This window comes from Salvelinus namaycush, chromosome 17 (assembly GCF_016432855.1).
Source record: "Salvelinus namaycush isolate Seneca chromosome 17, SaNama_1.0, whole genome shotgun sequence".
Lineage (NCBI taxonomy): Eukaryota > Metazoa > Chordata > Actinopteri > Salmoniformes > Salmonidae > Salvelinus > Salvelinus namaycush.
The window spans coordinates 3,163,442-3,189,351 of NC_052323.1; the positions used below are offsets into that span (position 1 = coordinate 3,163,442).

General features: G+C 42.1%; 2 protein-coding genes across 2 annotated transcripts; both read left to right on the forward strand.

The window, feature by feature from the left end:
- Positions 1-1,024: 1,024 nt before the first annotated feature.
- LOC120062233 (glutathione S-transferase P-like) lies at positions 1,025-4,564 on the forward strand. The gene is made up of 7 exons (XM_039012052.1): positions 1,025-1,157; positions 1,987-2,022; positions 2,829-2,935; positions 3,276-3,363; positions 3,491-3,594; positions 3,777-3,878; positions 4,150-4,564. Coding segments are annotated over exons 1-7 (627 nt in total). The 5' UTR covers positions 1,025-1,156; the 3' UTR covers positions 4,339-4,564.
- A 4,623-nt stretch (positions 4,565-9,187) lies between these two features.
- Positions 9,188-23,195, forward strand: LOC120062234 (protein farnesyltransferase/geranylgeranyltransferase type-1 subunit alpha-like). Its single transcript, XM_039012053.1, has 9 exons — positions 9,188-9,400; positions 9,770-9,855; positions 11,645-11,759; positions 11,885-11,989; positions 12,268-12,394; positions 13,571-13,719; positions 14,103-14,165; positions 20,685-20,856; positions 22,336-23,195. Exons 1-9 carry the CDS (start codon positions 9,192-9,194, stop codon positions 22,513-22,515), a joined length of 1,206 nt encoding a protein of 401 aa, XP_038867981.1. The 5' UTR covers positions 9,188-9,191; the 3' UTR covers positions 22,516-23,195.
- The last annotated feature ends 2,715 nt before the right edge of the window (positions 23,196-25,910 follow it).

Below are 25,910 nucleotides of genomic sequence, written 5' to 3' on the forward strand. Positions count from 1 at the left end.
AGCCACCCTAGTCATAGACTGTTTTCTCTGCTACCGCACGGCAAGTGGTACCGGAGCGCCAAGTCTAGCTCCAAGAGGCTCCTAAACAGCTTCTACCCCAAGCCATAAGACTACTAAACATTTAATCAAATGGCTACCCAGACTATTTGCATTGCAACCCCCCCTCTTTCACGCCGCTGCTGCTACTCTCTATGCATAGTCACTTTAATATCTCTACCTGCATGTACATATTACCTCGACTAACCGGTGCCCCCGCACATTGAATTTGTACAGGTATGCCCTGTATATAGCCTCAATATTGTCATTTTACTGCTGCTCTTTAATTATTTGTTATTTAATTATACTTTTATTTCTTTAAGGTATTTTTCTTAACTGGATTGTTGGTTAAGGGCTTGTACGTAAGCATTTCACTGTAAGGTCTACATCTTTTGTATTTGGCGCATGTGACAAATAAAAATTGAATTAATTTAATGGGAATTTTCCAAAATGTTTATTGCATAACTACCTAGTAAAGTTCAGAAAACTGCAGCCAATGTTAATTGGTGATGTGTTCCAAAAGGCTTGATATTATGAAAGTTTCCGACAGGATTGACCATCATCAAAATAAGTTGTGTCGTGAAAGTTTTCAAAAATATTACAACCAATCAGAATCAATTGGACACAGTAATACATAATGCAGCTTTAATATTTTATTTAATGTATGATTTCTTAGTCGGTAAACTGAGCATTATGCAAAGTAGTTAAGTCATGTATGAAAAAGGACTATAATGTTACAATATGTGCAATGTTACCATAAATAAATCTTACAGTAAATATGGACAACATTTCATTTACATGTTATGGCAATAAAAACAGACACCGTAGCTGGTACATAGGTTGTGGTGCAGCAAGTTGATGAGGGTAGTGGAGAAGGACTGGTGGGAGAATGGTCAAGTCAAATTGAGTAACGTTATTGTGTATTCTACGCAATGACGCAGTTTTACGTTATCACGCAATGACATCACAACGTCGTTTTAGCAACAAATCAACCTGCCTCTAGCAACTTACCCTGAAAAGTAGTTGGCAACACTGGCCTCTAGCAACTTACCCTGAAAATTAGTTGGCAACACTGGTTCCATAGTTACTGTCAGGGCCACCACGACTCTTACAGCATAAAAGTAAGTAACTAGCTATAGACAGTAATGCCTTTTAAACATTATAAAGCGATGTGCAATAGCTACTCTAAATTAGGATTTACACCTCATACTAGCACACAGACAGCTGTCTGTCCTTTAGTCGGTCGTGCGTGCACTCACTGTGCCTTTTAATTAAGCTAATTTGAACTAGCCTAGCTATCTAGGACTAATCGTTTTTGCAACTTGATCGTCGACCGTAAAGGAAAAATACGACCGAAAGGCACAATAGTTAGCTGGAAGTTAGGCTATTTTCTTAGTTTAAACGGATGGTTCTTATGTAACGGCACAACCGATAGCCCTTCTACCCAGTTATGCATGGTTGACGTTTTTAATTCATTATATTCTAGTTAGCTGAAGGTGCAATGTTTTCACGTGCAGATTAAAACTTCGTATTCGAGCATGTCTATATTTTAGTCGGTTGAGATGTGTTGTCAGACAGTGGCCAAAGATTTTTATGTTCCTTGCATAACAGTGGTGTGGGTGAACTTTACTTGACCAGAAAGGACCCGGATACTTGATATGCTAAAAAAACTAAAAGATCCACAGACTGGTCACACTGACATATTTGTTTAGCAACAAAACTATGTCAAGCAATATGTAATGTTGCATGGCATTTTCACATGCAAATAGCACTTGATACTATACCATACTAAATGTACTAAAATCAGGTATGTAATTAGTTGAAATATCAACGGGACAAAGACTTGTCTGAATTCATGTAATAAGTCAGACTAATTCAACTACATTGATTTAAAATATTTTTATTTGAATAACTTGACGTGTGTTGTGTTCTTGTATCGCCTCTCCCCAGTGGGTCCCTACACAATCACCTACTTTGGAGTCCGAGGTATGTTGAGTCAGTTAATCCTATTCAACATCACATGATAGAGCCTGGCTATTGTTTTGAAGTAATAATAGCCTACTATTGGAGAATGCATTCCCTGTTATAAGCTTTTCATATTGATAATTTATTACTAAATCTTTCCTTCAATTTGACAGCCATACATGTTATATTGTGATGGAGTAAGATTGTTTGAAGTCAAAGACAAAAGCCTCGCTAATGCTACTGCGCATATTCATAACCTTTGCATTTAAGTGTCATATCCAAAGACCTTATCTGTCATTCATTACCCAATAGCCCAGGGTTTCCCAAATGGTGTGTTTTAGTTTTTGCCCTAGCACTGCACAGCTGATTCAAATCACAGTGGCAGTTTAGCCTTACTCATACCTTTTTGATTGTTATCACAGGAAATACTTGGAGTATTAGTTTGGCTCAGCTGGCCCCCATGATCACTGTTCATGAACTTAAACAGTTTTGTTTCCAAAGTACTCGTATTTGTTTACATTATTCATGGTGCTTGAGCAATGAGAAGGGCTGGCTTTCTGTCAGGAGCATGTGACCCAGATTAATGTGGAGTGCACTGGTGAACAATTGTGTCATGGGACTAAGGGTTCATTGACTTGAACCCATAAAAGGTTTTTGACTTGAATAATCAAGAAAGGTTGTATGTATAAATAATTATCTAGTCTGGAAACATATGTATTTGCCCAACACTAGTGCTAAGTATGACTTGTTAGATCTGTGCCAAAGTGTCTTATGATTGAGATCGGTTTTGGTTGACCTGTGCTAACAGAGACCCTTGTTTACCACAGGGCGCTGTGGCGCTATGAGAATCATGATGGCCGACCAGGGACAGGAATGGAAGGAGATCGTGGTGGACTTTGCGGACTGGATGAAGGGAGATCTGAAAGCCACTTGTGTGAGTGGGGAATGGATCATTCCTTTGTTACCATCTTTTTAATTTGTCAACATGTTCAGTTTAGCCAGTGATGGTTTAGTGATAACAGCTGGGATGTGCATTTGAAGGATGATCGGTTTGTTTAGTGTACACTGTTTGTTTCTACAATCTCTGCCGGTGCTTTCCATTATTCTTATTTAAGTAGAGAGATTTTACCTCATGAGCTTTGTGTTCCATTATTTACCTGTATCTTCTGTTATCATCAATGTAGATTTGATTCAGCGACAACAAATGTAAACCCCCATGTCCCCATTAGTTGTTAAAATCTATAATAAATAACACTTCCATTTTGGGGTTTTAGGTATTTGGTCAGTTGCCCAAGTTAGAAGATGGAGGATTTGCCCTGTACCAGTCAAATGCCATTCTGAGGCACTTGGGCCGCAATCATGGTAATTGATCTCAATCGTTATGTCATATATTTACATTTTTTTCCTCACTCTATTTATCCTTTATAATCTATCAAATATAGGTGAAAGTATAATTAACATTTCATGCTTAACTCGAACACACACACAGATGCCTATGGGAAAGATGGCAAGGAGGCTGCGCTCATTGACATGATGTGTGATGGCGTTGAGGACCTTCGTCTTAAATACGTAAAAATGATTTACCAGGAATACGTAAGTATTCACGAAAGCTGAAATTTGGACTAAGGGTACAGTTCATAAAACATTTTACCTGTACTGTGCAGTAAACATTTGTTTCAAAGTGTAGACACACAACGTTTAACTTTTTTTTAATGCAGCTTAATGGGTAAACATTATGAAGCGTCATTATGATTAATCACTTTCTCTTTTCATAGGATACTGGTAAAGACGCATACATCAAAGACCTCCCTAACCACCTTGACAAGTTTGAAGCTGTGATGGCCAAAAACAAGACTGGTTTTCTTGTTGGCGACAAGGTAACCGATCCTGCAATGCACGCAAAAATAGGGTTCTTGAATAAATGGAGTTCTAACATAGTACATACTGCGATCATTAGTTGTAGTCCAAAAAAATTATATTTACCAAAATGCATTAACTAAATGGTTCTCTTGTAATCACAGTACTGTCTGTTACCTATCACAAAACTAGAATGAATAGAGCAGGCATCCCCATTGAAGTTAATAATGCCATAATGCAAGATTCTATTTCTATGATCTATGATCCTAACCCTAACCCTATCCTACGTAGCCTTCCTTTGCTGACTATAGTCTGTTTGAAGTCCTGCTCAACCACCTGGTGCTCTGCTCCTGTTGCTTGGATACCTTCCCCTCCCTGAAGAATTTTGTCGAGAAGATGTCTGCCCGTCCCAAAATCAAGGCCTTCCTAGACTCTGACGCCTACAAGAAACTGCCCATTAACGGCAATGGCAAACAGTGAATTCTGCTGAACAAAGGAGGCTAAATTCCATCCCTTATACTGTAACCTGAATTGTCATGGATAATAACCATTTTTTTTTGTAGGTCAAACTTACACATTAGCCTCCGATAAGCTTGTTGTTAACTTTATGTACAATTGTTAGATACTAATGACTTTTGTATGACATGATTAATTGTCATGTGTTCAAAAAATAAAGGGCTTTTTGAAAAGCACTTTTGAACTTAAACTTGAAATTTAGTAGACATTTACATGTTCTATAGTACATTTATCACTTCTTTGCAGTTCTGTGAATATTATGGCAATTGCCATTATAACGACATGCCATGAAGAAGAATTGGTACAGTACATACAGAAGATGGTCAGTAGGGGGCACTCCTCTCCTTGGCCTTTTGGCATACCGAGGTAAAGACAGATTCAGGTTGGATATTCGATTGTAGTTTTCCTTAGTCTTCCAACAGCAGTTAGGGGCCGTCAGCATGGTGACAAATTTCAATAGCTCTTTAACCATTACTCCTAAAACTTTAAACTGGTTCTAGCTAACCCGATGGCATAGACACATTGCACACTTTTTTGGGGGTAGATTTACATCTCGCAATAGCACTCACACACCTTTTAACAAGGTTCATAATGTACACTCAGTGGGCCTACATATTGCACAACCTTTTTGTCCATTTGCATCTCACACGATTTTACTTTAATTTTAAATGTTTTTCAATGTTTCTAATTTCAATAGCTCCTTGGTCATGTGACCTACAACTCAACTACTTTCAGCGCATCCACTCACTAGCAATATATATTGCACACCCTATAGTTTGTCTATTTTAATCTCATGTGATTTTACTTGAATTTTTCTGTTTTTCATTGTTTCGAATTTAAATAGCACCTAGTGGACTCAAACAGGGTTCAAGAAGTCTACTGACTACCATTCTATATTGCACACTCTTTAGTTTGTCCATTTTCATCTTACACGATTTTACATAAATTGTGTAAACTTTAGAATTTCAATAGCCCCTTGGTCATGTGACCTATTGACCTCAAACAAGGTTCTGAATGTACACTCAGTGGACCTACACATTGCACACCCTTTTGTCTGTCCATTTTCATTTTACATTCATTTGCCTGCTCTACCCCCCGGAAGGATAGTGTCACTCACACACCTATTCACTTGGGCCTTCTTCCTGGGGCCTTCCTCACACTCTGTGTCTGGCCTCTGGCCCTTCTGCGTGCACCTGGTAACCCGTTAGTAAAGAGGGATGGTGGTGGAGGAAGACGCCTTCCGTCCCCGACAAAAGCTTGGCTCGACGGCTGACTTTCAATAAATCGCAGTGTGTGAGCTGCTCTGCTACGTACGAAACCTTGACCCTCAACCTTGACCCATTCACTCGTCTGCGAGTGAATTAGCACCAGGTTCCCCACAAAGATGCAGTCCGCATCAGGAGAGGGGGGGTCAACTCATCCGGCTGCACCCCAACCCCGTCATGAACGGCTCTAGTCACCTGCCAAAAGGAGCCGGCTATGCCAGGCCAACCGAAGATCTGCAGCGCTACGGTATCGTTACGTTTAGGGCTATTCCACAGGTGGTAGCTTCGCACCATTGGCTCCTCAGCCAAGCACATACACCAAATGTCTGAACCTGCGGTTCCTCTCGTACTGAGCAGGATTACTACAGATGGGTACGCTCCTTTGAATTTCATGAAGTTGACATTCAGTGATCCGTGCCCAGTGGGAACCTAGGCTTTTTCCGTCTGTTTTCTGAGGTCTGCAGCAAATCAATAGGTGTGGATGGTACTACCCACATCAGATGTAGGCCTCCCTCCCCAGACAAGCTGGAGATACCTCTCTCCACTTCGTAGGGCATGAGCCAGATCCATGCAATTCCCTATCACTGCGGGTTCAATGGGTTAAGTCTCCGCCTCAAGTCTAGTGAGCATAGAGGAGACCTCCCCACCTACAATGTGTGGTGTCCCGCACTCAGGCAAGCCTGAGGCCTGGTAGTGTCAGCTAATGGTAAGGCACATGCCATCTCCAATACATGCTCCAAGGAGCGTGGAGGAGAGCTCCCAAATAGAATGTGTAGAGTCCCGCACCCAGGCGGACCTGAGACCTGGCAGTATCCATAACCGCTAAGCACATTCCATCTCTACTTAGTGCTCCACTGTTAGCGGGTCCAGCCAAAGCCAGCGTTCGATTCAAACCTTCGTGGTTTAGAGTTAGCTAAGTATACAGGGGACGCGTGTTTAAACGTTTCACCACAGCCGCTCTGTGATCAGACTGATGCCAGTACTACACTTTCATCAGCCGTCTCCCAGGATTTAACTCTCCCCTCCCAGCCAAAGCCAGGGATGCGTTCAAGCCATCATTCTCAGATTGGCTTCCTGTCAAGGTCAGGATTAATTTACAAGAGCCCCGCAGCAAATCATTGAGTCTGGTGGAACCGCCCACACATTTTCATGCTTGACCGAAAGCCCCATATTCCAGGATCGACTGCCGCCATCCGTAAACGATCAACAGCCGTCACCATCTGCAGGTAACTCCCGTTTGGATTGCATCGTTAGCAACACCTAAAAACAGGTGACACAGGGAGGGATCGGAAGTGTCCTGCTAGAGGGCTACCTCGTTATCTCCCTTACACTCCGTGTACTAGAGACAGTTTGCCTCCTAGCTGTTGGAGAGACTCCCTCAAACAGGTGACACACAGAGTAGGGGTTGGAAGAGCCCTCCAAGGGCTATGGTACTATTTATCCCGAAGTTATGGATCTGACTTTGCAGTCTTTCCTTACCTCCCCTGTCTTAACCTATTCGAGGTAGTCACTCTCAGCTGGACCAGGGTTTCGTTTGACCTGAAGGCACCTTTCGCTCCAGTTTGTTGCTATGTTAGGGCCACCTGCAAGCAGGTAATACAATGTATGGTTTGGAGTCGCCCATATTTGACTTTGCATTAATTCGGGAAGCATGGATTCCCAATGTCCTGGGCTAAGGACTCCTTAAGACGGTCACAGTTACTCCTGCCGTTTACCCGCGCTTCATTGAATTTCTTCACTTTGACATTCAGAGCAATGGGCAGCAATCACATCGCGTCAACACCCACATTGGGGCTACACGATGCTTTGTTTTAATTAAACAGTCGGATTCCCCTGGTCCGCACCAGTTCTAAGTCAGCTGCTTGGCGCCGTCCGAAGTGACCACACGCGAACAGGACGGGCGAGCACCGTAGCTGTGGAGATCCGCGAGAAGGGCCTGGTGCGCGTCCAGAGTTGCGGCCGCTAACCGCCAGACCCAACCCCGCACCGGCCCGCCAGACGAACACCACTCGGACAAACACTGGCACGCAGCTCATTGCGAGACCACGCACGAGAGACCATGAGATTGGCCGCACAACGAACTTCCAACGGTGGCGACTGCTCCCCCAGCTGCGGCTAGAGCCCAGCCCCACTTCGCACCTCGACCCCGACCCAGCCCTTAGAGCCAATCCTCATCCCAAAGGTACGGATCTGACTTGCCAACAACCCTTACCTACATTGTTATAACATCCCAGAGCCTGTTCACCTTGGAGACTTGCTGCGGATATGGGTATGGCCCGGCTTGAGATTTACACCCTCCCCTGGATTTTGAAGGGCCAGCAAGAGGTCACCGGACGCCGCTGGAACCGCTACGCTTTTCAGGGCTTGGGCCCTTCTCTCGGGGAAAACCCATTCCAGGGCGCCCTGACCTTCACAAAGAAAAGAGAACTCGCCCCGTGCTCCTGCCAGCTTCTCCGGGATCAGTGCGGGATACCGCAATGGACACCTTGCGGCACCCGTCTTCGCCAGTCCGTGGATATTCTGAAAGTAGTTTGAGGTCAGTAGGTCACATGACCAAGGAGCTTTTGAAATTCTAAAGTTGACAAAATTCATGTAAAATCGTGTGAGATGAAAATTGACAAACTAAAAGGTGTGCAATGTGTAGGCTCACTGAGTGTACATTCTGAACCTTGTTTGAGTTCAGTAGGTCAAATGACCAAGGAGTTATTGTAATGAGAAACATTGAACATTTATGTAATATCGTGTGAGATGAAAATGGACGAACAAAAGGGTGTGCGCTATAGAAGGGTAGTCAGTCGACATTCTGAACCTTGTTTGAGTCCAGTAGATCACAAGACCAAGGAGCTATTGAAATGGGAAAGTTTGAAAAATTATTGTAAAAACGTGTGAGATGAAAATTGACAAACTAAAGGATGTGCAATGTGTAGGCCCACTGAGTGTACATTATGAGCCTTGTTTGAAGTCAGTAGGTCACATGACCAAGGAACTATTGAAATTCGAATGTAAAAAAAAAAGCTTCTACTTAGTTTAAGCTCCCTAACTAATTCAACTAGGAATACAAAATGCTGCTCACATTTCCACATGTTTATTAGCTTTTGAAAGCAAATTAATGTCCAAATCGTGAAAATAAGACATGTGCAATGTTGTGCAAAAATTCGAATTTCCCAACCTGAAACTGGCTTTAACTCGGTTTTTGGCATTTATGGATAGATCAGTGATGGGATAAATTATTGCTAAAACTCATACTCAAAACGGTGTACTGAATCTCTCTAAAGATCCAAAACAATTAATCCACAGTAGGGGATAAAATACACGTTCGTGCCAAATGTAATACTCTCTTTGGTAAACCTGTGTGCATACTAACGAAACACACACATATTCATCAATGTTTAAGACTATTTATTCGAGAATGAGGTGACAGATTGCGGACATAAACAAAAACGTTTTAAAAACGTTCCTTTATATATATTTGTATCAGCCCCTACGTGGACCATACATGCTCCAGTACACTGCTCCTTGTAAAACGATTTATAGAGTTGCACAAAACAGGAAATGACGTCCATGAGTGCAATAACACAGACGTCCGACCTTACAAATAAGGCAGCTCTTATTCCGCTTGCAACCGAAAGGCCAGTTTATTACAGAATGTCAGGTATTGAAGAAACTTCAAATGTATCCTCAGAATTTCAGGAGGAGAGGAGCGAGGAAGAGGTCGAAGAGGAGATTGGCTATGAAGACCCGTTCCGTTATGTGTTTTACAGGTAGGCTAAGCTAGCTAGTTAGGCTAGCGTTAAGTAGCGTAGCTAGCTGAACCAGTATCTGAGACGAGTATGACGAGTCCGTGAAGTCAAAGATTCTTCTCTGTGTAGCAATACGTCAAAAATAAATTCCCCCCACTTCCCTAGCCGGTGTGAGTTAGTTCGCTAATTAACGTTAGCTATTGCTCGCCTTGATCTATACTTAATAGTAAGCTTACAATTAGCTAGGTATTATTGTTTTCTATGTTTAATTGATTTAAATGTGATACCTGAAATTCACGTCAATTGAGGTAGGCGAATTGGCCGAGACTGAACAGTTGCCCCATTCACTAATGTCTATCTTCACTTTCCCTCTCTCGCCCTCATGTACAGAGACAGGAAAGAATGGGCTGATTTAGAGCCTGTTCCTCAAGATGATGGTCCCAATCCTGTTGTGAAGATTGCCTACTCTGACAAGTGTAAGAAATTAAACTTGGCATATCATTTAAAACCAGACATCCATATTGTTTTATGTTGTCAGTGTCATGCATTTAGCCTACCAAATACAGTTGAAGTCGGAAGTTTACATACACCTTAGCCAAATACATTTAAACTAAGTCTTTCACAATTCCTGACATTTAATCCCAGTAAAAATTCACTGTTTTAGGTCAGTTAGGATTCCCACTTTATTTTAAGAATGTGAAATGTCAGAATAATAGTGGAGAGAATGATTTATTTCAGCTTTTATTTCTTTCATCACATTCCCAGTGGATCAGAAGTTTACATACACTCAATTAGTATTTGGTAGCATTGCCTTTAAATTGTTTAAATTGGGTCAAACATTTTGGGTTGCCTTCCACAAGCTTCCCACAATAAGTTGGGTGAATTTTGGCCCATTCCTTCTGACAGAGCTGGTGTAACTGAGTCAGGTTTGTAGGCCTCTTTGCTCGCACACGCTATTTCAGTTCTGCCCACAAATTTTCTGTAGGATTGAGGTCAGGGCTATGTGATGGCCACTCCAATACCTTGACATTGTTGTCCTTAAGGCATTTTGCCACAACTTTGAAAGTATGCTTGGGGTCATTGTCCATTTGGAAGATCTATTTGCGATCAAGCTTTAACTTCATGACTGTCTTGAAATGTTGCTTCAATATATCCACACATTTTTTCCCCTCTTGATGCCATCCATTTTGTGAAGTGCACCAGTCCCTCCTGCAGCAAAGCACCCCCACAACATGATGCTGCCACCCCTGTGCTTCACGGTTGGGATGGTGTTCTTCAGCTTGCAAGCGTCCCCCTTTTTCCTCCAAACATAACAATGGTCATTATGGCCAAACAGTTCTATTTTTGTTTCATCAGACCAGAGGACATTTCTCCAAAAAGTACAATCTTTGTCCCCATGTGCAGTTGCAAACCGTAGTCTGGCTTTTTTATGGCGGTTTTGGAGCAGTGGCTTCTTCCTTGATGAGCGGTCTTTCAGGTTGTCGATATAGAACTTGTTTTTACTGTGGATATAGATACTTTTGTACCCGTTTCCTCCAGCATCTTCACAAGGTCCTTTGCTGTTGTTCTGGGATTGATTTGCACTTTTCGCACCAAAGTACGTTCATCTCTAGGAGACAGATCGCGTCTCCTTCCTGAGCGTTATGACGGCTGCGTCGTCCCATGGCGTTTATACTTGCGTACTATTGTTTGTACAGATGAACGTGGTACCTTCAGGCGTTTGGAAATTGCTCCCAAGGATGAACCAGACCTGTGGAGGTCTACAATTTATTGGCTGATTTCTTTAGATTTTCCCATGATGTCAAGCAAAGAGGCACTGAGTTTGAAGGTTGGCCTTGAAATACATCCACAGTTACACCTCCAATTGACTCAAATGATGTCAATTAGCCTATCAGAAGCTTCTAAATCCATGACATAATTTTCTGTAATTTCAGGCTGTTTAACGGCATACTCAACTTAGTGTATGTAAACTTCTGACCCACGAATTGTGATAGTGAATTATAATTGAAATAATCTGTCTGTAAACAATTGTTGGGAAAATGACTTGTGTCATGCACAAAGTAGATGTCCTAACCGACTTGCCAAAACTATAGTTTGTTAACAAGAAATTTGTGGAGTTTTTGAAACACTTAAGTTGGAGTCATTAAAACTCAACTGTAACTCTGAAGTCACTTTAAATAGTTATGATTCATGAAAAATTATTTCACTTTGCATCAAATGTTACATTTCACACGTAACTAAACATGTTACATTTGTCTCCAATAGTCACAGACGTGTATGACTATTTCCGAGCGTTACTGAAGAATGATGAAAAAAGTGACCGGGCACTCTTGCTGACAGCTGAAGCCATTGAACTGAATGCTGCAAATTACACTGTATGGTAAGCAGGTGTTATTATGGTTTATAAACAAAACAGTAGAAAACCAACACTTTTTTTTTCTTATTTTCCCCTCCATTTTCGAAGATCATACAGAAACTTTTCCTCTCCATTTTGTGTATGTGAAGGCACTACCGGCGAGTTTTACTGCAGGCCCTGGAGAAGGACCTGAGAGAGGAGATGAGGTACATCACAGCCATCATCGAGGACCAGCCCAAAAACTACCAAGTCTGGTGAGCTCTGCCAATCCAGTGTCACGACCATAGTTGATTTTCAATGAAGCAGACTAAAACTCTATGGTCCTTTAAGAACCTAATTTATGTAAAATATTGTGTACTATACTTTTTAAAGAAATTAACAAATGTAACTGGATGACAACATCGGGCTGTTTGTCTCCAACATTGGGTTGTGAGCATAAAGACACATTTCCGTTCTCTGCAAGTTGGACAATAAAGTTCTTATTTTTCTTCTTCGGTTCTACAAAGACTTAACCGTCTGCTCCATATCCTAGGCACCATAGACGAATGGTGGTGGAGTGGCTGAACGACCCCTCGGAGGAACTGGAGTTCATTGCAGAGATCCTAAGTCAGGACGCTAAGAACTACCATGCCTGGCAGCACAGACAGTGGGTCATCAAGGTATGAGCCTCAACAACCAGGCTGCATTTGTAACCGATGGTGAATTGTTAGCTAGTTATCGCTGTGTGTGTGCACTAGTAGCGGCCATCGTGCAAGTGACATCTCCTTCCCTGAGACTTAAAATCATTGTCCTGGACCTAGCTGAACCTTTGCTCGCACCTTGTCTTTTCTGGGTCAATGGTATTAACGGTGCTTCTTGAGCAAGAAGTGTTGTGCAGAGTGTCTCTGGTTAAGCCCAGTTTGGGATAGGGACTATACCGACTCCGTTGCACATTCACAATCACATACCTTCTAATGAGGCAGAGAGTGTATTGTGCTCCTGAGTGGTGGAACGGTCTAAGGCACTGCATCTCAGTGCTAGAGGCGTCACTACAGACACCCTGGTTCAAATCCAGGCTGTAACACAACCGGTCGTGATTGGGAGTCCCATAGGTTAGTGCACAATTGGCCCAGCGCCATCCGGTGTAGGCCGTCATTGTAAATAAGAATGTGTTCTTAAAACCTCTACGGTATCGGTGTCCCTATACCGGGACGGTTGAGCTAACGTGCGCTAATGTGATTAGCAGGATGTTGTAAGTAACAGCAAACTTTCCAGGACATAGACATGTGTGCAGAAAGCTTAATTTATTGTTAATCTAACTGCACTGTCCAATTTACAGTAGCTATTACAGTGAAAAAATACCATGCTATTGTTTGAGGAGAGTGCACAAAACCAACTTTTTTTCAAGGCAACTGGTTTGATACATGAAGCCAAACGACGTTGATTACCAATTTATTTTTGCAGGTCTGTGTAAATGAAGTCCCATTTGAATTCTGCCACCAAACAGACTCTATAGCTCTCTGAAATGGGCTGCATTGATTATATGACTGTGCAGTTTTATTTTAACACAGTTGTGTGATTGAATCGGTGTATTGTCTTGGAAAGTATCTAGTAGCGGATGGATCAAAAATAGGATATCAGAATGAATGGTGATATCTGAACAAGGAAATCCTTTATGTGCAGTGAATTTTAATCACAAATCTGAATGGACACATGTCATTGGAATACACAATAGCAAGGACAATGATGTGTTTGTCTGTCAGTACTAAATAAGTGTACTCCAGAAGTACAAGCTGTGGGACAGTGTGCCTGTACTAAGTTTGTGTGTGTCAGTACTAAAGTGTTTTATTTTCTAGGAGTACAAGCTCTGGGACAGTGAGCTGGAGTATGTGGAGCAGCTTTTGGAGGAAGATGTGAGGAACAACTCGGCATGGAACCAGAGGCACTACATCATCTCCCACACGACAGGCTACTCAGACCCAGCCATACTCAACAGAGAAGTGCAGTACGTACCTGCTCTCCTTACAAGCCGTATCTCATGTCAGCCCCATAAACTGCCCCAGAAACTGAAAATGGGAAAGGCTTGGTCCAGAAACAACCTGCTAGCCGCTACCCACTTGGCACTTCATCCTCTAAGCCCTTACCCACTCCATATATCTGAACGGATGAGATGGGTATGAGCAGCATGATTGTAACTCCACCTTGCCCTCTGATAGGCTTGGTAGGCGTTTAACCGGCATTAAACCTATCAAACCCTTTTGGATATCCGTGGGTAAGGGATTGTTTTTGAAAATGGGGTAGGTCTTGTTTCTGGATTGGGCAAAGATTTCCAGTGTGCTATATCAAACAAATATGTGATAAATGTGTTCTCCTTTTGTCTTTTTTAAGGTACAGTCTCAAACAGGTTAAGAAGGCTCCCCACAACGAAAGTGTGTGGAACTATTTAAAAGGGTAAGTGTCATAGGATTCATTCAGTAGGGAATTAAATCCTACTTACTTTCTGAGTCTACAATGTTATGGGTAATAACACACTTGCCTTGCAGTTTCTATCCTCCACCAGCAGATGTCAGAAGTCACCATGTTTTTTTAGTTTAGGCCAGGGGTCTGCAACCTTTGATTGGAAGAGCCCTTTTTTTCCACACAAAAAAAAGTGTTGAGAGAGCCGCACAAGAAATTTGAGCCTTTTCAAGCCAATAGCGGCAATATCTGATATTCATCACCACGGATAGCAGTCAGATCAAATTACCATGAAATCTGACGTTCAGGTTCACAAAGCAGTGGACACAGCGGCTATCTGGTGAAGGTGTAGAGAGAATCAATCTCGTGAACATACAGTAAATATGCTACAGGAGTGATGTTACTTTTTGATTTGGAAAAACAGCCTGGACAACACCCTGTCATTCTCTGCAAATCTCAAAGCAAGGACTCGCTCCTGCAGGTTCATGCTCTACACAACATCCGTAGAGTACGACCCTACTTCACACAGGAAGTGGCACAGGTCTTAATCCAGGCACTTGTCATCTCCCGTCTGGACTACTGCAACTGGCTGTTGGCTGGGCTCCCCGCTTGTGCGATCAAACCCCTGCAACTTATCCAGAACGCCACAGCCTAGTGTTCAACCTCCCAAGTTCTCCCATGTCACTCCCGCTCCTCCGCACACTCCACTGGCTTCCAGTTGAGGCTCGCATCCACTACAACAACATGGTACTTGCCTATGGAGCAGCAAGAGGAACTGCCCCTTCCTACCTTCAGCTATGCTCAAAACCTATACCCCAACCTGTGTTATAGGGATGATTATTTTCTCAAATCTACCAAGTTTCAATACCGGGAATGATTTATATTTATCATGAGAATCCCGGGAAATATCGCTAAAAATCGTAAGTGCCCATTTTAAAGTGTTTAAAACCAAGATATGGCCACTATGCCAGGGTTCTCCCCAAATAGATGGGCGCGGCACCACCTTGTTGGATTGGCTGCGCCACTATGTGAAGATTTCATAGCAAATTAAACTGATATTTAGTAATGATAGAGTAACTGTTTGATCAGCAATGATGTGAATTGCCAAACAGACGGTTCATAAATTCAGAGCGTTATCATGTTCCTCAATTCAAGGCATTTCAGCAGTAAGCCATCTCGACACAGAGCGCACCCCGAGTATAGCGTTGTCGAATCATACATACTTTAACGGCAGTCAAACAAAAGTCAAATGTCCAAAGTTTCTAAGCTTGATAGATAACCTCGTTCAACGAATGACAGAATATCTCCTATATTTTGGCTAAATCGAGATGTTTATTCAGATCGCAGATCAGTTCTTGAATAACGGTCAGATGAAGAATGGAAGTAGTTTAAATATCAAGGTATCTTAACTGGGACCAACTCTGTTGAAAAAAATATCAATATCTACGCTCGTACCGTATGTTGATCACACATTCTCTACCGAAGCTCTCATATGGGCAGCAAGTGGGAGAAATGTTAGACCTCTATTTTGACATGCATAGGCGAGAGATGTGCTTTGATAATGTAACCTATGGATTACAGAAGAAAGTTAGGAATTTTCATGCAAGACAAGTCATGATTTTGGGTTTCAGTGGGATTGGGACTGGATAGGAAAATAGCCTAGGCTCTAGGACAGGAGAAGATAGAATTTTTTGTCATTCCACTGAATTGTTAACAGACTTTGTCTGTGACAGAGATGCTTATGTAGTGAATTGTGCATAGGCCTATCAGAGGCACACGCTATACTGTAGGGGTTTCCTGTGGAGTTTATTCCCTTAAATTGGGTCGTGTGTGCTTTGCGTTTATGGCGACTTTGTGTGAACCTGTTTTGATAATCTCATGCTGCACACGTGTGTCTTGTGGAATTGCTTTAGTGCCAACATTGGGGCAAAATATAATTTCCTGGGTCTTGTCATTTTTGGGTGAGGGGAAATGTGAAGTGATTCCAGTTACCAATGTCGATCCCTACCGAGTACTCCGTTCTGCCACCTTGGGTCTCTTGGACTTCCCGCTCAGCACAGTCGAAGCTCTTCTCTGTCCTGACACTCCAATGGTGGAACCAGCTTCCCCCTGAATCTAGGACAGCAGAGTCCCTGCCCATCTTCCCAAAAAATCTGAAACCCTACCTCTTCAGTGTATTTTAAATAATCCCACTGCACCCCCCTCCATTTAAATCTTTTTTTTTGAAGACTTGACTCCCCCCCACCAACCCACTAGCACCGACTTTGCTGATAGTTACTTTATTGAGACAAAATGCTGCAGTGATTCGTTGAAAGGCCCATATCAAGCCCCACAAGAAATGCTATAATGAAACACAGATACATGTATTTGCAATGCAAACAGGTTGATTGTAATCAATATTTATTATACTGCCTTAACTAAAAACAGTGTTTTTTTCTTTACTTTTAGAAATTAGCCCATTGAACGGCCTAGCCTGAAACTTTCAGCAACAGAAACATAACCTGCAACAGGTTATGTTTTGTACATTTCAAAAACAGAATTAAATAAAAGTAAGATAAGGTTTCAACATGTATTGTCCTGTATATTGTAACGTCGCCCATCTCAGATGGGGCTGTTGCAGGGACGTATTACTGCCCACATCATGAGTCATAACCACAGTAAAATTACACAACTTGCTAACTAACATCAGGTCGCTAATGGCCTGGTTCCCTGCGCTCTATTGTCCCTCTAACCACTCTGACATCAATGCAAATGCATTTGAAAATCACATCAAAAACTTGTCATCAAAACAGTAGTAAGCCTATAGTACTTTTAAAAAAACACATCAATTTGAAGAAAGAAGTTGAAACAGTGTAAAACATGGTTGTTGTTGTGGATGTTGTTTCAAAGCCTAACAACGAAATGGACAGTGCTTTCTAAGGTGATGATTCATTCAGAACACCCATATACATATTTGAGCTTATGTATAGGAAAATGAGCCCAGGCCAAAAGAAAAACCTGAATTCAAATGATGATTGTGCTTTTATACAATACACAGCCGACTGCATATTATGCATGGAAGAAAACATCACGCAAAATGGATTTAAGATGTCTTTGGGCCATAATTGGTCTAGCCCAGGTATTCCCAAACTGGGTTACGCGCAATGCCGTCGGGGATACGCCAAATTAAAATGTGATTAACATTTAAAATCAAAATACGTTTCAAACAGTCCATTTATATTTTCCGACGGGGCTTTACATTTGGGTGAGATTTTTCCTCGCCTGAGTAGCCTCGTTTCACTGCCAAAAATAAAATTAAACCATCTAGTGTTCAGCGAAATAACAACACAATGTCAAATACAGGTAGCTTAGTGAAATAATTAACATCCAATTACATTAACCGTTGTTCTCTCGCGGGAATTCCACTAACGGTCCGTATGTAGCCAAGCGTAGCTGCTGCACATTCCGTTTGCTCAATAATAGATAAATGATTAAAGTAAGACCCGCGTCCATAGAGACACATACCAGCTCTACTGGTAGTACTGCTACTACCAGCTGCTACTACAAGCAGTACTCCACCTGCACCTGTCGACCACCCAAGTTGTTCTGCTTCCACGAGCACATCCAATCAGTAGCATCAGTAATTCTACATTTGTTAGCCCAGCTAGCATGGACACTGACAGTTGTGAATCTGATGCAGCCGAAGAGCTACTGCCCCCTTACCCGGGAAAGCACCGAACAACAGACAGGGACGTTGGACCATCGAAGAGGCGCAAATATGATGAGAACTACATTGATTTGGGGATCACTTATATTGGGAGTAGTGCCTTTCCTTAGGTACAGTACTTTTGTACATAACACACGGTCTCACAACTCGATGAAACCTTCACTCTTGCGCAGACATTTAGAAACAAAACATGCCAATTTGAAAAATAAGCCACAGGAGTTCTTTGATTGAGAATTAAGACCAATTTCGAGTAGTACGACATGTATAAAAGCAACAGAGACCATTTAATAAGAAGGGGCTAGAAGCGTCTTATATGGTGAGCTACCGTGGCTAGGACTGGCAAGCCCAATACTATTGTGGAGGACTTAATTCTTCCTGCTGCCACGGATATGGCTGGGACAATGCTGGGGGAAAAGGCCCAAAAAACTATACAGACAATGCCTTCATCAAACACTGTTTCACAACGCATCAGTGACATGGCAAGAGATGTTTTGAAACAATTACTGCTTCGCATACAAGCCAGTGGGCCTGGCAACGCTCCTGGTATATGTCTGTTACATTTATGGTGCCAAGGGAATGCTGCCAAGGGAATGCATGACAGCTTGAAAGAGGTTTTGGACACTACAGTGAAAATGGTTAACTTTGTTAAAGCAAGGCCCCTGAACTCGTGTATTTTCTGCACTATGCAACGATATGGTGCGCTGGTTATCAAGGGGCAAATTATTGACACTTTAAAAAAAATTGAGAGACAAGCTTAAAGTTTTCTTTACTGACCATAATTTTCACTTGTCTGACCACTTGCATGATGAGTTTCTCACACGACTGGCCTATCTGGGTGATGTTTTTTTCTCATCTGAATCTAGGATTACAGGGACTCTGCAACTATATTCAATGTGCGGGACAACATTGAGGCTATGATTTAAGAAGTTGGAGCTCTTCTCTGTCTACATTAACAAGGACCTTTCTCCAGTCCATTTACCGATATCTGAAATTGCAACAAGCGGTTCTGTGAAAATGGAATTTAAACAGAAGACACTGCCAGATTTCTGAATTGGGCAGCGCTCAGAGTATTTTGCCTTGGCAAATCACGCTGTTAAAACACTGATGCCCTTTGCAACCACGTACCTATGTGAGTGGATTCTCGGCCCTCACTAGCATGAAACCTAAATACAGGCACAAACAGTGTGGGAAATGATTTTTAAGACACTCCAATACAACCCAACATTGCAGAGTTATGTGCATCATTTCAAGCACACCCTTCTCATTAACCTGTGGTGAGTTATTTGTTCATAAAAAATTGTGAATAAGGTTTTATATGTAAGATGGTTAAGTAAAGAAGTTGTTGGTTAAGTTACTGATTATTATTATTTGTGCCCAGGCCTTATAAGAGCTCTTTGTCACTTCCCACGAGCCGGGTTGTGACAAACTCATTCTTATGTTTAATACATGTATCGTATAGTGTGTGTGGCAGGCTTACAATGATGGCAAAAACACATTTGAGAGTGCGTTGACCCTGGTGCTAGCTGGAGGTACGCAGCTGGAGGTTCAATGTTTGAAGGGGTACGGGACTATAAAAAGTTTGGGAACCACTGATCTAGCCTATACTCCAAAATTAAACAAATTCGAGTAATCGCCTTTGAACTGTATTATTATGCATAGTGGACTTATGCTATGCCCCAAAATTTCTATCCATGAGTCTGGGAGAGAACGTAAAGCCCTAGGCGATGCTGTTGGTTCACTGATTGTGCAGGGCAGTTGACAGCCTACAATTAGTGAATTTGATTTTGAATAGCCTAGTAATAGGGCATTTTTAATTGGGTGACATTACCTTTAGATATACAGAATATCTCACACCATGTGTTTCCATCGCCTCTCCTTAATTCCTTTCTCGAGGGCTGTCAAATGTTTAGTGAAATGTTTCGTTGCGATTTTTGCTTAGTTTCCAAAATTAAGCAATAGGTAGATGCAGGAACAGGGTAAGAGAGCCCATAGCATACAGAGTTTGGGCTGAATATCACCCGTCTGGCAGCGAGACAATGCACCTCGAACCGTGGTTGATGCAGTGGCGTAAAATAAGTGTGCTTCTATTTATTTCTAAAGCACATACATGCTCCGCTATAAAACCGAAGTAGCCTACAAAACGGTCCCGCGGGAAAGCGCACGGCCTCCCTTCGCTATTCGAGTGCGTACAAATTACATGCATTTCCCCTGTCCCTATTCCTGACCATTTAATAATGGCCCATTTCTAAATCGGTTAAAACAATTTTTTTTACATATTAGTAAAGACGAGATTAAATTGAGTAGTCTGATGGCGGGTAAAAATATGATCACTTGATGAGAGAAGAGTTGTGCAGCCTGAGGCAAGGAACTGAGCACAAACTTTTTTTTGCTACTTTCTCAAATCATCAATAGCCTACAGTCATACCATTCAGCCCATATGTTTTGATTTCTAAGGTTTATATCATTCTCAACTAAAGTTATCAACTCTTTAAGTATAGCATATAGGACTTGTTTCAAATAATCACTTTTATGCTCAACACAGCCACTTCATATGCGGACTTGCTCCATAATGGGAGAAATAAATGTTCTATTTTTTTCAGCTAAGTTGCATTCTATTCTTACTATAAAATAATGGCACTGCACTTAAGCATTTCTTGTCAGCTAAATTAACAAGTCTACAGCCTATGGCATGGAGCATAGGCCTACTGTAGGGAAGGCGTAAGGGGAGGTTGAAGAGCCACATGCGTTTTGACCAGCTGGTTGGTCAAAGCTTTTCACACCCCTCTCCCTCTTTCCCCCACCCCCAGGATTCTACAGGACCTGGGCCTGTCATCCCACCCGGGTCTCCTGGAGCAGATTCTGGAGCTTAAGGAGACCCACTGCTCGCCCTACTTGTTGGGCTTCCTGGTGGACATCTACGAGGACTTCCTGGAGAACACCTTGGAACACCACGAGGAAGTCCTCAGTAAGGCCCTGGAGGTGAGCAGCACTAGGACCTATCTGGGCTAGTTTAGCACATTGTCCTACTAGACTTAAAGGGATAATTCAGCATGGGGACCTATCTGATTTAAAAGAAGAGTTCAACATGGGGACTTCTCCCACTTCAAAGGATAGTTCAGCACATGGACCAAATGTATGGGAAAATAGGCACAATCTTATTTGGTATTACTCCAGAGTTGGGATTATACTACTTTAAACTAATTTAGAGACATTGTGGCAGAAGTGGGATTGTGCACTCAGCTGAAAGTCTTTAGACTTTGAAAGTCTCGGCTGAAAGTCATTTCCTGGAGGACGCGAAGGGAGTGCACATTTTTTAATTTTAGCCCAGCAGTAACACGTTTGATTAAACTAAACACCAAGCTTTGATGAGTTGAAACAAATGTGCTAGTGCTCGGCACGAACAGAAATGTGCACATCTCATCTTCGGGATCCCCCCAGGAATGCACTGGGAAACGGGTGTAGATGCTGAAAAACTTGGCAACAATGTGCAGAGAATGGAAATTGTGTCTTCTACCATAGCCGAGACGTCTCCTTCCTTTGTATACCTCGAGTGTAAAACATTGACTGAGAGTCAATCAGTGTAGAGCAGCACTCGCGCAAAGAGTTCAAGGCTGAGGAACAAGGAAAATCAGTCGGAATTATTCAACAAGTCGGATTTGAAAACGCTTTATCCTATCGCACCGGATCTCTTGCATGTTATTCCAAGTCTCCAATGACAATCTCCCTGGCAGTTTGAGTGACAGATCGTATTTTGCCTCTATTTTTGGCAACTAAATGCTAGGTTGTCTGTCAGAGTTAATTAGGTTTCCTGGGAGGTGTTTTATAAAAAAAATTGCTGCTGTTTTCAACTGTGAAAAAAAATAACACTAAATTAAAACGTGTCTATGCTTATAATCATCAACATGGGCGTTGTCTGTCAGAAAAGGCACTACAGGAGCTCTGATGCATATTTGAGTCTCCACTACTCAGAAATGCATGCAGCAGGAAGGGATTTCATTCAATTGGTTGTTGAAAATGAGATTCTCTTAGTTTTCCTCTTTATTTACTTAGAAAATTGATGTTTCGCAACGCTAGTGCATCCGTGAGAAGTGTCAAATGTATGTTGAGTAGCCACTAGCCAACTACTTCACTGCCAGTACTTCTACCATGGCTATGTTAGCTGTGGTAATAGGTCATTTGATTTGCACGTAAGCGAACAAGCAAGTGTTAACAAATCAGCCCAAAGTTCCAAACCCTTGGGTTGCAAGACTATGCAAAAAGAAACATTTTGATTTGGCTTTTTATTTTTTATTTTTGCATTAAAGTAAACAGTATCTGGTTTCACCCCATTACAATATCAAGTATTCCTTTAATCTTTCTGCTCTGTTTAAATAGATCTCTTGTCCATCTCTCGTCCTTTGCACCTTCAACCCTTTAATCCTGCTATATCCCTAACCCTCTCTCTGTCTCTCTCCCCAGCTCTGTGAGCTCCTGGCCCATGAGAAGGACACCATCCGGAGGGAGTACTGGAGCTACGTGGGCCGCTCCCTGCAGACTAAATACGGCTCCAGTGACCCCTCTACCACCACCAGCGCCCCAGGAATTGACCCAGGATCAGCCTCAGGCTCCGTTCACCAGGAGACACCCTGCAGTAGCTGAGGGAAGACATGGAACTCAATGGGAGTCGAGGGAGCAACCGCTTTTAACCAGCCCAAGTTTGTTTGGCAATAGCATTACCACATAAAAAAAGGAGATAAGTAACAAAATAAACACTTGTAGCTTACTGTAAAAGAGGTAACTCACTCCAGATAAGTGTTATGACATAGGGTTGGATCATCCCTGGATTTCCAAATATGGACAGCTGCTGTCATTGTCTTGTATTGAAGTTTATAGCCATAGTTGAGCTAGATTGGATGTTGATTACGTGAGTGTGTGGTAACGAGTCATTACTGTGAAATTAGGCTTGTTTTGGATTTGTTCTGCTGCGCAGTACACAGGAACACTGTAGCTAAGAAGCCATTAACAAATCTCTGTGTAGATTCATATTGATGACGTTGCCAAAACACTGTATAACCAGACTCGGCATTGCTGTAGGCTAAAGAGTCTTTTGTACGCTAGAACTAATTATGATTATTCTAAACTGGAAGTTTTGCCCTTGTCCTTTTTTTCTCTCTCGATTCCAACACACGTGCCTCATTCTAACGTACCTACTTTTCAGTCATTTTCATTCACTCTACTTGGCATAATGGGTCTGTGTGTTTGAGTTCAGCCAGTAATTGTCTCATCTGGATTCGCTCCCACTAACGAGCGAGATGAATAAAACACATCCGCTCATTGAACAACCATTTCACCGTATTAGCAGTTAGCCGCTGAGCTAAAATACATTAACCAGGGATTGTTTTTGGTCATTTGGAAATTACACATCGAAAGCATGACTCAATCGCAATGTCTTCCCCAAATTAAACTGGCCCTGTGTTGCGAAAAACAATTATTATTTTTTTACTTTGCTTCCACTAATTTATAGCTGATAGATTTGGAGGGAAAAAAGCGTATCATCTTAAATCACTGGGCTAAAAGAGTCAAATCACAATTAAATGGAGCAGCATGAGGTTAGCTTCCAGGCTTTCTTGTTAATTGATTCTGGAGCCATTGCATCCATCTCTGCAGCTCCAAAGGCTATAAAAGGACCGTTGGATCAAGTCATTGGATAGCTGAGAGTGGGAGTACCCTTCATGGGACTGTTTCACTGGGCCAGCTATGGAAAGTCAAGTCATTACAAGATATGAAGGGTTGACTGTATTTCAATACAGACATTTTTCAACAGACTGAAGAAAGAAAAAAAAACGTATTCAGTCAGGATCATTATGAAATCAGGAAGACTTAGTCTTACAGTACAATGCATTATAACCATATCATAATGAATTATACCTGTTGGATTTAATCAAAATGTTACCCACATCACTTGTGCTGATTCTCCGTAATTCCTCCCAGTCACATCAGTATTTAAGGAGCACAAATAATAAGGCAGAGTGTAATCAGATCTCATAAATGCCGGACAGTCCAGTGAGTCAGCCAGACAACCTAGCGTCCATTAGCACACGCCACGCTTATTAGCAAGATTATAGGCATATTATCTATACTGACGAGATAGCTGAGTGAACGCTCTAACAATGTAAATAAATGTCCTCAATGATTGAAGGCAGGTGATATCAGGTGGGACCATTCTAGCCAATGAGAGATTAGATATGCGTGTGAACAACAGGCGCAAGTAAGGGCAATATTGAATCTGTAAAGCTGCTTACAGATTCCACGGTAGAAATGTAAAGGTCATTTCCGATTGAGCCGACATATGCAGTATTTACCGTGAATGCAGTCTCCGCTAAAGCAGGAACATTGCCTTTAAACTTCAATCACACTGTAAAGCTGAAGTTCCACGATGCGGATTGAATAGAGCCTCGTTTCTCAAAGTTGTCAGGAATGCCACATGCATCCACATACAGTGAATTGCAAAAGTATTCAGACCCCTGCTATATTTTTGTAATATACCAATTGGTGCTGAAAAGGAGATGAATGTGTGTATTTATATGGCTTTCCTTCATTGATCCCTAATATTCTGAACTGTTCTCTCCATATATTCTAGTGAGTCTGAGAAAATTAAAGTTACATCAAATTTAAAGGGATTGCTTTTGATAAATGTACTGAAAACCCTAATGAATGAAAACTCCACGAGAAAATCTGTTGGCCAGCAAGTGGGCCGGTTTTCAGCAGATTTAATTACGTTTATTCAGCACGCGCAAGGGGACCATGCCGGCAAAGCCCGTTACGCACCTGCATAATTTCTGAATACCAACTACTGAGAAGAGCGTAAGAAAGGCGTGTAAGAAAAGGCATACATTGCCTAAGTCTGAATCGGTCCCTGTGTGAACCGAGATCGTTAAGTTTGTGTTTATTGAGAAGTGTTTCTGTGGGAGAGGACATTTGAACTGAGACACATGGAATTGTCCAAATACTCCAGTAACATTCTCTACTTCACCCGTGACTCACTCTAATGTACTAAATTTCTACAGAGTAAACTGCGAGAGGTCAATTTGCAATGATATTAAACAGTCAGTCATTATCCAAGTTATGTGATCGAAATGCATAACTGGGAATCCCAATTGTTCTCAGACATGGCTCTCTAAGACAATTTACAATGGACTAGCGACCCATTATACTGTAAGACAGAGGATGAATGGAAAGTAATTTTCTGTTTAGCCCCTCCCATCCAACTTTAAGCTAACACACACAGCCCCCTTACTCCCTGCTACATGACCAAGTTTCCCACCCAAAGCGGTCCTGATAATTTCCATTGGTAGAACAAGATGTCACAGGAGAGGTGGCAGCCCTGGCTATTAGCTCCATGTCTGTCTCCCATGTGTTCAGGGAAGCCTAGGAGGGATTGGCTCTGGTGCTGACAACTCCATTACATGGGCCCTCTCCTCTGTCTATCTCACTCCTTCACACTCACCTCCAGACACTCTGGGACTCACAGCAGGGCATCTTTATACCTCTCCCATCGCTCTTCTCTCCCTAATGGATACAGGTTGTAGGCTCTGGCATCTTGAACTCTCCGCCTTTCTCAATCTGTCTCTCTTTCTACCCCCCATCCCCCTCTCCTTCTACCCTCTCACTCTGCTTCCCTTCCTCGATTCAGATTATCTGTTCCAGCATGAGAGAGGATAAGATGAGAAGGCATGTTGCACAGCCTCATCAGGACTATGACTGCTTAGCATTCAGACTACTCTTAATATACCAGCGGGTTATTTTGCCTGTGGTTGAAGTTGCTTATAATTAGTCATGTTATGGCTAATTGATGGAGAATTTTGGTCCTGTAGCCACTTTAAAATGATTTAATTAGAGTATATGAAGTGTATAAAATAATATATCGCCCCCATGAGTAATCTTAGTTCTTACTCATGCCAAACAAGTCAACCCACAAACTGTTAAATAGTTTTTCTCCATTATCACAACGGTTCATAGTTCCGAAGTTGAACTATGTTGCAAGATGGGTACTT

Excerpts from the sequence above, each read along its gene's own strand:
- LOC120062233 (XM_039012052.1), top strand. Across the intron at positions 2,936-3,275 it reads GAGATCTGAAAGCCACTTGT|GTATTTGGTCAGTTGCCCAA; the intron begins GTGAGTGGGGAA and ends TTGGGGTTTTAG. Across the intron at positions 3,595-3,776 it reads AAATGATTTACCAGGAATAC|GATACTGGTAAAGACGCATA; the intron begins GTAAGTATTCAC and ends CTCTTTTCATAG.
- LOC120062234 (XM_039012053.1), top strand. The coding sequence starts at position 9,192 with ATGACGTCCATGAGTGCAATAACACAGACGTCCGACCTTACAAATAAG. Across the intron at positions 12,395-13,570 it reads ACAGACAGTGGGTCATCAAG|GAGTACAAGCTCTGGGACAG; the intron begins GTATGAGCCTCA and ends TTTATTTTCTAG. Across the intron at positions 13,720-14,102 it reads ATACTCAACAGAGAAGTGCA|GTACAGTCTCAAACAGGTTA; the intron begins GTACGTACCTGC and ends GTCTTTTTTAAG.